Here is a 15,550-nt window from a genome sequence, read left to right on the forward strand (position 1 = left end):
TCTTCCAAGTCTAATGTAGGAAAAAAAGAACTCAGTAACAGGGAATATTTTTTAAGCATGAAGTGCTGTATTTTACCTGTTAGTGTGACTTGTGGAATCAGTCACAGTTTAGAAAATCCTAATTATATGATGGCTTCAAATTAATTACAGTTTGTTTTAAAAATAAGGTTCTGTATTCTTGAAGGATGGAGGTAACAAAGAGAAAGGGAGAATATCCAGTTGCCAGGCATCAGCAGGATGCTATAGAAATGGTGCTGGGTATATGGGCTTTGGAGACAGAACACAGATAATCAATCTTGCAAATTAAAGTTATTCATCTAGAAAGGACTTCTCAAACATCTCACATTATAATTAACTTTCCAGCAGTTTGATTAAGAGATACAAAGAAAAGGGAAAGAGACTACATATTCTCTCCAGACTAGAGAAAGGACATCTTAAATTTACGTTTGCAGACTAGAGAATGACACATAGAAATATATATTTATATATATAGAAAGAGAGGGGAAAGGCATTTTGTTTCCTCTGGTGTGGGGTGAAGAAGGAAGTTCACTGGAAATGCACAGTTGGAAGCCAGTGCCTATTAGCTGACTGAGAAATTGGGCTGCATCAGCTCAGAACATATTTTTGTCACAGAATATGTTTTGTAGTTGAAGATTTGACACTGTTTTGCTGGGTGACAGTCAACACACTTTGGCTGCTTACTAGCAGTAATTGCAGTTGGAGTTTTCTGAGTACCCTGTTGCATTCAGTTTGCTTTTCAAGGAAGGAAAAATATTGCTTCTTTCTGTTGGTAAGGAAATACCTACTTAATTGGACAACTTAAAAATTGGGAGATGGTTGCAGGAAAACTTTATAATTGTCTTAATTGTTTGTCCTTGTGTTTGATTTCAGTAGAAATATCGAGGGCTGTAAATCATGCTCTTAAGCACAATTTTGATACAGTTCAGGTATAGATGGTGGAAAACAACGTATTAGTAATCATCATAATCACATTTATCTTGGTGGAATTGTGTCATGAGTGCTTTATGTAAAGCACCTGAAACGTGTGTGTGGATAGAAGTAGTGGAGCTCACATGAAGCCAGGAAATGAGTCTATATTTAAATGGATTGAATTGTCCTTAGGAGGAAGAGTCCTACCTTGCTGTACTTGGAGAGGCAAGGTTTGGACCCTGCTGGTGTAAAGGATGTTAGGGAAGTATTGGAAAGATCTTGAAAATGGTAAAGCTTATGATTATGCAGCCCTAGAAACAATTAAACCTAATCTTTCTTTGATCTAATGTATTCCTTGATGGCACTTTCACTATTTTTAAGTTATATAAAACCAGGATGGAACATTTTCTCTCAAATGTTCTTCAATTTCAACTGGTAAGGCCCCAAATTTTTAGAAATGTGTTGAAAGTTTGTTCCTTCAGTAAATTAGAAAGATAAGACAGTATGATGTATATTTTCTGGAGCAGTATTTGTGATGATGGAATGGTGACAAACCACCTGTGCACTTTTTGAGGACAGTGTGTTAGAGGCAGTGTTGTCTTGTACTCCATTCTGTGAAAAGTGACATAATTTTGGATCTCTGACAACAACATATGCAGAACTTGGCAGATAACCAAGAATTAGCTGGAATAATATCCCAGATCTTTCCACTATTTCAGTGAATAGTCTAAGGATTTTTTGACTGCTATCTCTCAGAATTATCACTGTTCTCTACTGCTTCCAGAGCCCAGAGTTTGGAGAGAGAGGGAAGTAAACATCTTTTTTTCTGATATTAATGTTGTTTCTTTTTTCTCCATCTAGCAGCTGCAATATGATTAGTACACACCTGGATAGTTAAAGACTTCAAGTTTAGCTTCCTCTGGTAGCAGTTCACAACCTGCTTGCAAAGCAGATGGGCAAGGTGTGGGGTGTCTGGGGCTTGGATCTAATTCACCAGCTAAACCAAAATTCTGAATTTATGCAACCTGAGTTTATAGCTTTTCTGCTGGTACTTAATGTAGTGAGTTTTTGACATTCATATGGTTAGCATTTCTCATGTTCAGGGATGTATTATTGCTGTATCCTATTCATAGTTTCAAGGTAAAGCTGTAGCTCCTGCTGCTGCTGTTCCTGAGAAACCTTATTTGCCCCGTGTGCTTCAGTTACCTCTTTTAATTGCCATTTTCCTTTCCTCTTTTGAGAGGTAGCTCATGAGAATGTAGTGGGCAAAGACTAATTGAGTTGAGACAGCAATAACTGGACATTTCAGATGGTAAAACTGCTCTAGGCAACTGCGTAGAGTTCTGCTAGAAGTACCTAGATAGGTCTGTGCTTGGTAGAAAGTACCAGAATGCATGTTCCTCTGAGGATGTTTCACTATTCAGAAGTGAAATTTCTCATTTCTGCCATAAAAAGTAATTTCTAAATAGTGATAGCTAAGGGGATCCTTGAGAGGGCACTCTGGTCACCTTTTAGGATTACTGGTAATAAATCTGCTGTTTGTATGATCCATTTGAGAGTATAATAGGCTATAATTCAAGAAATATTGTGCATTTTCTCTGTGTTTTATAGAATGCTCACCTAGGGGTCTCAGTTATTGTCAGTTCATTATCTGTTTGACAGACATAAACTGAGCTGCAGGGATAAAAATACGTACTAAAGAAGTCTCTACTAAGTAGCCGCAGAACTGGGTATTAACTAAAAATTTATCTGCAAGGTGCAAGAAAATGTGTGTCTCCCCTTCAAACTTGGGATTTTTGCTGTCCTGCTGTAAGCTGGGTTCCAGAATAGGGTGTTCTAGTGATTCTCGAGACATTATGGAGATATGAGAAGCTTCACTGCAGTGATTGTTGTCTTGGTCATTCTTCCTGTTTGCTGTTGACAGATGCTTTTTGTTATCAGAAGTAGCTGAGCATGAAGATCTGACAGGAATGATGGAAAGATGCTTATGCTTATGGAAGAGTTCTCTTCAGATGTGATCATATCAGTCAGGGTCTATCATTATAGAACTGTGGCTACAGAGATCCTCATTTGCTTTTTCTGTTTAGTTGTTCTGTTCAACTCATGGTGGAAGCACAAACAAAGGGTGGTGTTTGTTGGAGCTTCCCTTGGCACAAAAGGAAACCTTGGTGTTTGCAAGGGTTTTACTGTCACTTTCTGAAACTGCCCTGGTTTCTGCCTAAAGGGATCAGAATTACTTGTGCTACTTGTGTGAAAAAGAAAACGGCAAGATTTTGGTCAGTTTGTCCCTAATAAGCATTACTGGAAGCTGAACTGTTGGCCAAGGCTGTTTTTCATAAGAAGCCAAAGTAAGTTTCAGATCATTCAGTGCTTATACCAGGCTTGTCAGTGCTTAAGTCTGGGATTTTCCAGTAAACTAGAAACTTTCAGTCTGAGACCTTTTAATCTTCCCTTTTGCAAACAGGCTCCCTGCCACACTGCTTCTGTTTCAAACACAGAAATGTCATAATGGCCATTCTAAAAGATGCTTGTATCAAATATAAAGAGCTGTGGCAACCACATGAATTAAGTGCAATATATTTTTACTACCTTTGTGCATTTTTGGAAGTACACTTGGTCTGTGTGTGGTTGATCTGCCTGTTTTAGGATTGTCCCAAAAATAGCCTAGTGACCTCTTCTGATATGGAATCACAGGATCATGAAGGCTGGAAAAGACCTCCCAAGACAAGTCCAATCTTTGACCAAACATCACCAAATCAGTTAAACCACAGCCCTCAGTGCCACATGCAGGCATTTCTAGAACACTTTCCAGGGATGGTGGTTCTTCCAATGAGAGTTAGGTTGAAGCTACTTTTCTGTTGATTCCTGTCCTATGTGAATATTCCAGTATCTCTAGGTAGAATAACCTAATAGTTAATAAAGTATAAAAGGTAAAGTTCCTTAAGACTTTACCGTCATGTCAGGAGCAGCTACTCCTATTTGTTTTTTATAAACATTTGTTCTATTATGGTTCATCAAGATATTTTCAGAAACAAATCAGCTTAGTAGGAAAGCCTGAGAAATTGAGGTCATTTTTCATAGGGCCTTTGAAGGCTTATGTTGAATACCTCTAAATTAAAGTATTTTAAGATACTTCTGTAGTGATTCTAGAGAAATCAGAAGCAGGAAGCTTCCCAGTCCTCTAGTTTACTAAATAAAGCCTTAGAGAAGTATTTCTGCTTCATCAGTGCTGCTGTGCTAAAATCTGAGCTTGCTCCTGTCTGAAGCTTTTTCTCTTAACACAGAAAATAGGTTCTTCCTCTGGCCTTACACTATTCAAGCCTCATTTCACACTTCCTCTGAACATTGTAGGATTACTGCCCAGCCCTCAGAAATTAAAAGCAACATACTTAAATTTATTGTTGTTTTTTAATCCTTCCATAGCATTAAATGTTCTTAAGTTTTTATGCTGACATGGAAAATCAAAGCAATTTTTCTTTGCCATCTCTGTCTTCTCTCTTGTCAACCCACAGCCATTATGCTGGAATGGGAATACAAAAGAAGTTAAAAAGAGGGGATATAAGCAAAAGGTCTGTGTGTACAAAAGATCTGAATCAGATCTGATACTCCAGTGTTAATTGCTGTAGGAACATGCTTGACAACTCAGCCAGCTATAGCGTGTAATCCAGTTATTTATCTAAAAAAGCAGATGCATAGGGAATGAGGAAAAATAAAGTGGTTTCATGAAGACAATTCATATTGCAAAACAAAAGAACTCCAAGCAGAGTCCACATCTAATCTTGTTGGGTTAAAAAGGGAATAATAATCTATGTCATGTTTTCTCCTTTTTTTGTGAAAGGAGGGAGTCATATGAGATAAACAAGAAAATTAACTGTTAGAGGATTTTTTTTCCTTTCTGTGAGACAAAATGAAAGGAAGAGGAGCAACATGAGCTACCTGGTTAGTGGAAGGTGTTGCTGCCCATGGAATTAGGTGATGTTTATGGTCCCTTCCAACCCAAGCCTTTCTGTGATTCTATAAAAAGGCCTTTCCTTGCAGAATAAGTTCATTAAGGGAAATAAAAATTTTAATAGTCTTTAGTCATACTGATACAATGTCAGAGAATTTATATATAAAAGAGTCTAAATGTAAAGGATGATTTTAAAGCAAAAATGTATATCTTTCTTCACAGGAAGAATTATTCAATATGCCTACTTAAGTCTTTGTAGCAGAAATTACCTCAACTATCTCAGTTAATGAGTTAAAATGTACAATTTAGAAGTTTAGTATTGCTGTAGGGTGCTTTGAATAAGTTTGCTTTTTGCAGGCAGTTGCTTTGAAACAAAATAAAATTCTGTAAACTGTGGGTTCATATACAGTGCTAGAATTTTTTGTAATTTTACAACTCAAACCCATTAGCAGTGGTCTTGGTTGTGAACACCACAGAATAGTCACACTCTAACAAATTAAACAAAAAATTATTTTTTAAGTATTTGGGTTTTTTTTCACTCAGACCTCCCTACAACCATCTGTACCTTTTCTTTGGGTCTTGAGGTTTTCTCATCAGAAGCTTTGGATTTGTTTAACACAGAGTTGTCTGGAGAATGTTGGCATTATTCATAGAATATGAATGAAGTAGAGCAGGGAGTACTGAATTGCACTGGGCAAGTTTGTCCCATTGTACCTTGTACTTTCCAGACAGGTTATTAGTTTTGAAGGGTTTGTCTGTTAATCAAGATGAGTTGTGATGTACTTTCAGTATAAGTGAAAGGTTCCTTCCTTTCTGATATTTGTTTTGCAGTTTGTGTGCTGTAAAATGAGTAATTTCTTTGTTTAATAGTTGTATTAGTTCTATGAAATGAGACCCCACAAAGTCATTCTGACAGAATTGACAGATACAGAGATGGAGCTCAGCTGCTTTAGACTTCCAAACTCGATCACAGTCCTAAAACAAATAAGTTCTCTGTGGAAGGGTAGTGAATGTCAGTTTTCAGTTCATTGTCAGAATAAAGACTTTTATTACTGGCTGCTGCAGGGAAAAAATAACTTCTTATTCAAACTTTGCCCTTATTCTGGGGTCCTCGTCACCTGAGAAACAATTGAGAAAAGGTTTTGTAGAGACAATTCTTTCTGAGTCTTCAAAGTGCAGTTGGTTAATTTTTTTTTTTTAGTAAGCATTATACCAGCCATAAAATACACTCATCCAGCATTTTTAGGTAAGCATTTGCACATGCCAAAACTGAGTTTTTTTCTGGCCTGGTTATTTTGAGGGGTTTAAAACTTTTAGTTTAAAAAAACAAACAAAAAAACTAAATCAGAACTCAAGCACAGCAAACTCTTTTGTCACTTCAGAAGTAATTGTGATGTGTTGTTTGTTTTATATAAATGTTTTACCTGCTAATTCATGTTAAGGCTATAAATTGTTTATTTTCACTCTGGTGTTTATTTTGTTAGCAATCAATCTAATGTTAGGAACATTTTGTCAATATCAGTAATTACTTGCTAGTGATCATATATTAGTGATTTCCTTCTCACTCAGGAGGTGATTCTATGAAAAGGTCTTTCCTTACAGAATAAATCCATAAAGGGAAATAAAAAGTTTGAGTCTGCTGATCTGGTAGCATCATTTCATGGAGTATTTTCCAAATACTGTCAGCCCTGAGGCTGGCTGTAGTTAGTAAGAAAAGGAAAATAAATATTTAGGCACTTGCTATTCACGTTCTACAAACTGTGTAAAAGACTACACGTACCTAGACTTGAATGAAATATGAAAGCATAATAGAATGATGTATAATAAGGGTTGTTCTGTTTCCATTCAGGGGTCTTAATACAAATATAAAAATCATTATGAAATGGAGGACTGTTTCAAGCCATGAATATGGAATTCATCCACTCTTGAATCCTAACAACTACAGATTTCAGCTTTTAACATAGTTCCTATTTAATTTCTTCCTTTTAAAATAATAGTCTTTATATTTGTATTCCTCTGTCTTGTTTTGAAGACACTGAAACTTTGTACACACACAGCAGCTGTATAACCCTCCAATCAACAAATAGCTTGCTCTTTATTGCATTCTTATCAGTGAGTTTGAAGATACAAAGGTGAAATACTAGATAGAAGTAGGTAATGAAAAGGAATTTATAAAACTAATGAATTGGTTCAGTACCTACATCTCCCATTTTTTTATTAAAAACCATATTATTTGGTGTGTTGGCCGGGAAACTCAAATTGGCAACTCTAAACCTTCCCAGTTATAATTTTAAATGAAAAATTCCCACATCCACATTTGCAATGGTGATGTTTATGGTCTTGTTATGGTTTTGATGTTTTGCAATGTGGATGAGCAGCCAACTGATGGGGGAAAAAAATCCTAAATGAAATTAAATATAGTTTCTAATTAATAAACAAGCAGGACCTCAGTTATCACTGTCACACGGATACTTACCTTTCTTAGGGCATCTCTATATCCTTCAAGCTTTCTTTTCAGAGGTAGAATGTGTAATAAGTATTCTCTCATGTTTTCTTTCTTCTCTCCGTGCCCCTCCTGCCCTGCAGTGGAGCAGATTACTATGACTATGGCCACGGACTGAGTGAAGACACCTACGACTCCTACGGTGAGTGGCTTTGTGAGCTCAGTCACTGCAGCAGCAGACTCTCGAAAGAAAAGAAAAGACTTCATGAAAGGATAATTTCTGTGAGGCAAGGCTTAGTCCTGCAGCAGGTAGTGGCTTCTCAGGGATTCCTGAGCTGTCACAGAGCTCCTCTGGTGTTTATTGAGAAAAATGCCCTCTGTGGTCTGTTAGCTGATGCAGTCATGGGAAACTAAAACCAAAGAAGTAGAGAAAATGAAACTTAAATCATGATGCATGCAGCCTTTTCATATCACATTCAGTGAGATTTATGAAAAAAAATGGGGATGGAGGACCTATTTCCAGGAACTTCTGACTGCCAAAAGCAAATGCTTCTGGTGTGGCACAGCTTGCATTGAGACTTGATAGAAGGTAGGTATCTGCTGAAACTCACAGCTGAATTAGGGCCTAATTGAGTGTGTTTTAGCCTTGTATGGTCCTTTTGTTTTAGTTCATTTCCATGCATCAGTCTTGGGAAATCAAGCAGGGAGTCATTATGTAAAGGTTAGGGAAGTGCTTTAGGTAGCTAACAGGCATGAGGGCAGTGGGTTACTCTGTATAGAGACAAAACAATGAGTAATGAAGCAAAAAACATATGCCAGTTGTAAAGATCACTTTTTTCTTTTTTATAATATAGAAGTGTGATGGTGACAGGTTTCATTAAAGAATTCTGTTACAGGTTAGAAGCATAAAGCATTTTAAAAGGCACCTTTCCTTAAGAGGTAAATGTTAAGTCTCTGGCTAGAGATCAGAGAAATAAAATCTAGGTCTCTCAAACATTTGAGGGTTGTTAGTAACCTGTGTAAAAGTTGTGATTCTGAGTAATGAATGCTTCAATGACCACTTGAAATTTTGAGGTCTATTTCTTTAACTCCCTGTGGAAGTGCTTCCTGCTTGAAACTAAAATGACCTTAACTAAGTTGTGATAAATGCACCTAATGCAGTAGTTTGCCCAGTGTATCTGCTTAAACTAATTATTTTGCTTAAGGAGAAAGACAGTTCATCAAAACAAGAGGTCACTTGAAATTCCTCTGTCCCTCAGCACTTTCAGTTGGTGTTGATAGATATATAACTTAAATCGTTATTTCAGCATTAAAATAAACTGATTTCCATTATATACCTGATATTTCTAAGACTATTTCATTAATGTAAAATTGATGGGGGAAAAAATGTATGAAACTGCTTAATGTAGATAGACTGATGGGGGAGAGCTATTGATTGCAGCATTTTAGGTTGAAAATATGGATTTTTCATTGCTTTTGCATTTAAAATTGGTTTTCTATTTATCAAAACACAGCCACTCAGAATGTTAAGTGATGTATTTATTCAAGTTGAGAGAAAGACCATAAATACCTTGAAAAATGATTATGGGTTGCAGCCACTGTAGTTTTTGCACATATAGTTACACACTTCATTTCTTAAGTATCTCCCTTAAAAGCAGAGTTAGAGATTAATAACCATCTTCACTGTATGTAAAGAACATTAGATGCCTCAAAATAAGTAACACTGCCTAGTGAGCAGGTAGTTGTCTAGTGCAGCTAGGAGGAAATTCAGATTTGCAGGATTTATCTGAACTTTCCCTCTGAGAAATTCATGTGACAACCCAGAGGATGTAGGAAGAATTTTTCAGTATTTTTAGGATTTGGAGCTCTGAACATTTCACCAAAATGAAAATTGAGAAACTTTAAGGTAACTCTTTGCACTGCTGATTTGATCAGCTGCTTGAAAAAGAGCAAGTATTCCCCTTAAACTGTAACTAGTACTTCTCTTTTCATTTAAACAGTTCTTGCAGGAGTGTTTAAAATATTCTTAATTCCTACCCCTCAGTCAGCTGCCCATAGATTTAGGTCTTTAATGTATATCTTGCTTTCTGTGTGATGAAGAAGCACAGGAAGTTGTTACCAGATGCCTGTGGAAATCACCTGAGGTGAAGGTTTAATTCTTTCAGCCTTACACCGAATTTGAACTTGTTCCTTTTACCTCCTAGGCAAATGTCCTGACCACCTGGGTATGATTTATAGCCTGGACCCTGCAGGCAGCCACCTACATTATTAAAAAGCAGTCAGGATGAGGCTTCTGCAAAGGGATTGTGAAACTGAGCCCTTGACATATGGGATCCTTGTCATCTAATTTCAGATATCTCATGTCAGAGCAAGTTACCTCAGCATTCAAAGTGCAGGGGTTCTTTGAGTTCTTTTTTTTTTTTTTTTAATGGACTGGAAAGACAAAGTGATGTCTACGTTTTATTCTACCATACATTTGTATTCTGCCTTTAGTTTCTGGATTGCATTGGGTCACTGGAGCACCTGTCTGTTTAGGGCAGGGCAGTTCTGCAAAAAATAAGTATGGAAGCACACAGACTGTTTTAAGGTGTGTTTACTTTTGGGGATTTTTTTTTTTGGTTCTGCTTTTTTTATATTTTCTCTGGCAGATGTGACATAATACTCTCATTTGTTTACATCATTAAACTGTACCTAAGTACTTCTTCCTTATACTCTGAATTTAGTCCTATGTTTTCCCTTTTTCAACTGCCTGGCATAGAAGGTCTGACTCTCATTTAAGATAATTTTTTCTACTTTTTAAAAATACTTATTTCCATTAAAAGGTGGTAGGATTATGAATCATTAAATATAGCACAAGCTTTTTTACAAGCTTATTTTATAGCCAGAATTCAAACAACCAATGTTCCTTGTGCTTTTAATATATTTTTTTTAATAATGTGCCCTCCTATTTCTTGCATTTCAGAGGAGGTGTATATATGAATATTATTATTTACATGTTTTCTTTAGAATGTTAAAAGCCTCAGGTGTTTGTAGTGATACTTAAGGCTTGGTTTGCATGTTTGAATTAGGCCTAAATTGGCACTGATGCAGAGAAACTTATTTCTGAGGGCAGCTTGTTTCCTTATACGTATTTCATATCTTCCATTCATTTCATCCCATTGCAATTATTGGTGTGCCTGTTATGGGAGCTGACATTTCTGTGCATTTGCAACAAGCAGGTCCAGCTGAATTTCCACAGCCATAAATATTTTTGCCATTAGCCAGTCACGTTCCCCGCTCCTGTGTGCTGAGAAATCACTGTGGGATAGCTCAGATAGATGTGCTGTTCCCAGATTTTTTGTTTCAAGTGTTAGACATGTACATCTTGGTTTCTGTTAACAGAATGTGGCTGTTTGGTTCACAGATAAGAAAAACTACATTCAGCATCTGAGAATGTTGGAGGGGCTCTGACCATATTTTCTTTCCTTGTAGGGCAAGAAGAATGGACCAACTCACGACACAAGACACCTTCTGCAAGGACAACAAAAGGAGTCTACAGAGACCAGCCATATGCCAGATACTGATTGTACTGTCTGATGTTGTGAAATATCCAATCTCCACCAGTCCTGTATACTGTTCAAAGTAATTTTTTCTATGAACAATCCCTTTTTATTAACTCAAAGTGCATAAAAAATCTGAATGGATGGACTGAACTTAAAACATTTTGTTGAAAGAACAACCTGGACAGAAAGATATGTAAAACAAGGAACTTTGTTATTTCCAAACTGTGTTTGAAAAAATAGGTGATCAAAAAAATAACCTTTGATTAACTAGTGTTAAACAAAAAATAGGTTTACTAAATACGTTAGTCCATTCTTTTTAACATAAGCGTAACCTTTTATTTTAAAGGTTTTCAACAATTTAGTTTTTAGCTTTTATTTTCAGCCATTTGCTAGATTTTCTCTTTGCAAACATGCGTAAAAAGGGAAGCAAACTACAAATGCGAATAATGTGGTTTTTGTAACTCAAGTCTTGAAATGTTCTGTAGTGTTAAGCAAAGTTTTACCCTTGCTTGATACTAAATAAACTTTTGAAAGAAAATCAGTGTGTGTGAGATTAATTTTATGCTTTATCTTATAATAAAACTTCATAAATAGTAGTAAACAGGGAGAAATGTTTAACAGCGATCAGCATAAAAGGCTCATATTAAACATTGTGCAACTTCTTTTAAAACAAAATGGTTTAAACCTAAATGTATCTCTCTATATACTCACAGTAGATATAAATGCTGTTTAAAATATCCAGATGGTATGGATCTGCTTGAGTGCCACATTAAATCAAAATACTTTTGTTAAAAAATGGTTTAAAATAGCTAATGAATTTTCTGGAAAAAGATGTGACTAGTTTTCACCTTGTCGAGCATTTTTTCACTAGTGCAACTTTGGAATTTTTATGAGAATTTTGGTACGTTAATGACCACCTCGCTCCGTGCCGGAAGCAATAAACACAAAGCTTTTAAAGAATTTCTGACTTGACTAATTGAGGTCGCTTTCGTCAGAGGCAGAGGATGTGTAACCCTTAAAACGGTCTTCATTTGCAAAGGTAAATAAATCAAATAAGATTTTAATCTCACTTAAGTTATCTCAATATAACCAATAAAAACAGGGAGGCTACAACTTAGAAAGTTTCATTTTAGAATGTAGGAAAGACTTGTGAGGACACCTAAATTCTCATTTTAAAACGTTTAATTTGTATTAGTCTTCTAAAAAGCCTTAGCTTAGCTAGTTAAATTTGGACAAACTATTCCCTATTAAACTACTGTAAAACCTCATAACCAATAGTTTGTAATATATTTTTTTTCCATAAATTCTACTAGCTTAAACATTGCAAATGTTATCTAAAGCCTTTTTTTAAGCATTGTTTCTATTAATTATAGCTTGATTTACGTTGTTTTCTTTAGATTTTATTTGAAATGCTTTGAAATTTAGTAAAAGCATCTTTTCTTTTCTCTCTCTCGTCAGGAAACTCACCTCTTTGGACAGCCAAGAGAACAAAAACCCTGATCTTCTGATACTTTGGTAGGTATCTTTACTCATCTCTGAAATTATTAGATAGATAATGGAACTTTGATCGAGTCCTTAATTTTGCACAAAGCTTTAAGTTAGGTGTTACTGTCTGTGTCAATTCTGGTAGGGAAAGTAGTAGTTCTAAACTTTCATTAATCAGGACCTTGAGCTGTCTCAGTGTGTGGACACTCCCCTGGCAGTTTATTGAAGTTGTGCATAGCTTTAGCAACATCTCAAACAATTTGATTGGACAGAGGAAGCTGAAGAAACTGAATGTAATTTGATGCTTTTAGTTTTCAAACAGGAATTTAAAACTCATGTTGTGAGTTGTTTGCTGATGTTTTAGTTGTTTGCACGTCTAAAATATGAAAAATACATTCTGTGAACTGATTTTCAAATTCAAGCATTTCTGCACAAGTAGCAGACTGATTTTTGGCATTAATTGAAGGAGAACAAATCCATTAAGAAACATTAGCTAAAGAAAAGCTGGCTCTACTGTTTCTGGTCAATTCAATATATAAAGTAAGACATAATTGAACTGATTTTATGCTCAGATAGTGTATATTTTAAATAAAACAGATTTTTTTTTTTTCTGCTTGGAATAGTAATTCTTCCTGCTAACCTCATGATCTCAGTGCTTTTAGTTGACAAGGCTCAGATAAATAGAGCTCTATACTGTGAAATATTGCATAAGTTGCACTGCCTCTGTGTACTGCAGTAAATTTAAGAGGCTGTTGTCACAGGCTAAAGGAACCCTTTGTACATAGAAAATGGCTTTAGAACTGTTTTGAGTGTTTTAAGGGCTTAAATCAAAGGACTCTAAGAGTAGGAGAGCTTGAAGATGATTTCTCCCCTTTGGGGCTCAGAGGGCAGAGATTTAATAACAACTGCTAGAATTGCTTTGCCAAAACTGAATATATAAGTATCTTTTAAAAATATTTATAACAATTGGCACAATCTCTCCTTCTGGTCACATCTTAAATCACATAATATGATGAATTTCCTAGGAAGTGCTCATCTGCAAACATCATGTATTATATTAAACAGAGAGAATGAAACTTCAGGGGTTGAAACTAAAATACCTAGTGGCAAGGGTGGCTAGTAGATAAATAATTGAATCAGAAGTGGATTCAGTGTTCTGTATTGTTTATCCAACTCTCTTTTATTTAGTGCCACATTTTCTTATTGCCTCCAGTATGGAGGGATGAGCATGTGATCAGCATGTGTGATTTGTGCCACTTCTCTGCTACTGTGCCCTGAAGTCCTAGAGAAGCTTAAATTGTTTAAGGTTCCCTTTGGGGCAGAAAAATGTGTCTCCCTGATAATAGAGGCTGGCTCTAAGTGCACCAGAGAATGATTACCATATGAATTAAGTCTTCCTTCTTCCAATGCTCTACATTGATACATCTTATTTCTCCTAAGAAAATGTATTTCCACGCCTCTTCAAAAAAAAAAATATGTCAATTCTCATATCCTGTGTGTGCACAGTAAATTACATCAGTTCAAACAAATCATGTTGGATATTCTTCAAAACTATATTTTTGCAGTGCAAAACTTACCTTGGCATTTTGTCAAATAATATGCACTAGCAATGTTCTACTATTACATTTCTCTTGTGGGTTTTTTTTTTTGTTTGTTTATTTTTGGGTTTTTTGGTTGTTTTTTTTTTGTTGACCAATCTCTTAAATCCATTTGATTTTGAGCAGTGGGAAAAATAAGCTAGAAAGGTGTCTACATGAAAGGAAACCAATGTAGAAGGCAGCCTTTCTTCCATTGTGACAGACTCAGAAGCGTGTTTTCATTCTAGTAGAGTTTTGCACTCTGACACATGAATGTTACTGGTGAAAAAAGTAATGTTAGTGGTCATAATTATTCATATCAATTATTTATCTTTGACAATTTTTATAAAATTTCCACTGGATTTCAATGATAGCAGTTTCTGCAGTGCTTTCCTAGATCTTCATACATTTATTATGTGCATAATTGTCTGATTCCTCTACTTGCAATCTGCCAGGTTTCAGAGAATTCATGCTCTCTAGTCTCAAGATATTAAATAATATCTTAAATATTATTTAAATCTTAAATAAAGTGTGTTTTTTCTTTTTCAGGAGCTTCTGCCATGTTAATTACGGACTGCTTAGAGCACTGTACTTTACCCTGTGCTCAGACACTGACGAGACCGAGTCTGAAAATCCTGCTCTGCATTTCTTGTATGAAAGCCTTAAAGTGTATAACAACATACACTTTTTAAAACAATTGTATATTGAAACTCTTAACTGTATAGTGATGCAACAATGTTTTATTTGGAGCTCAATAAAGAATTTCCATCTAAGTTCCTGTTACAAAGCAATAACGCAACCTCCTGTTCTTTAGTGACTCTTCTTAGCCTTATGCAGCAAGTGTAAGAGAGTGTGTGAGGTCTCATGACTTAAATGCTTTTGGAAATAGCTTGTCTAATGTATGAATGACATGGATAAGTTAAAATGAAGATTGGTGTTTTCTCCTGAAGCTTTTCTTAATAGCTAATTGTAAACAAGTCTGCTCCAGACAAGACTCTTGGGTAGAAATAATGCTCCAACTTCCATTTCCTTCTAAAACTTGTATAACAAGATGTTTAATCCCTGTCAGTAATACTATGCTGCTTATTCTCTTTCACTTGGTGTTTGATGCATAGAAATGTTTTCTCTAATTCACAGTCACAGGTTTTCTAGTAGTAGAGTCTTGGATAAGGCTTTTACACCTTGATAAATCTTGTATCCAACAGTCATGTTTCCTCAGTGCTTTCTGTTTTATATTAATTGTGATTGTGATAATTTGTAACAGAAATAAAGTTCTGATAATTTATTTACTTGTGTTCTTTTTTGTAAATGCAAGCAGAGCATGTGTGCCCCATTCGTCAATTATGGTTCCATCAGATGCATTTTTCTTTGCTGAATCTCAATTTATTGCCAACAAAAGCATAATTTGGTTCTGTGTTGTTGCTGTTTTGAACATAAACAATACCAGTTGACAGTTTCACAACAAAATACTGCCTCTTCAACAGTTTTTCATAACTTCTAATTCCACAAGCTGACTACTAAAAAGTAGCTTTGAAGTTGTAGGGATATGAATAAAAATAAGATTTCCTATTAATTGTGGCACCAATCAAATTATCTTGAGTAAGGCAATTTTTAATTGACTTAG

The 15,550-nt window shown here is 35.6% G+C and overlaps 1 protein-coding gene across 2 annotated transcripts in view; it reads left to right on the forward strand.

Moving 5' to 3' along the window:
• The window catches only part of KHDRBS3 (KH RNA binding domain containing, signal transduction associated 3), a 90,154-nt gene extending 74,943 nt beyond the window's left edge, over positions 1 to 15,211 (forward strand). Inside the window, exons 8-11 of one of the 2 annotated variants that reach the window (XM_015619206.1) lie at positions 7,466 to 7,524; positions 10,794 to 11,903; positions 12,323 to 12,379; positions 14,476 to 15,211. In XM_015619206.1, coding sequence (XP_015474692.1) covers positions 7,466 to 7,524; positions 10,794 to 10,885 — 151 coding nt within the window. In that variant the 3' untranslated portion in view covers positions 10,886 to 11,903; positions 12,323 to 12,379; positions 14,476 to 15,211. The remainder of the gene's footprint in view (positions 1 to 7,465; positions 7,525 to 10,793; positions 11,904 to 12,322; positions 12,380 to 14,475) is intronic. The other variant, XM_015619207.1, reaches the window with a different exon arrangement.
• Positions 15,212 to 15,550: the final 339 nt, after the last annotated feature.

This window comes from Parus major, chromosome 2 (genome assembly GCF_001522545.3).
Source record: "Parus major isolate Abel chromosome 2, Parus_major1.1, whole genome shotgun sequence".
Classification (NCBI taxonomy): domain Eukaryota; kingdom Metazoa; phylum Chordata; class Aves; order Passeriformes; family Paridae; genus Parus; species Parus major.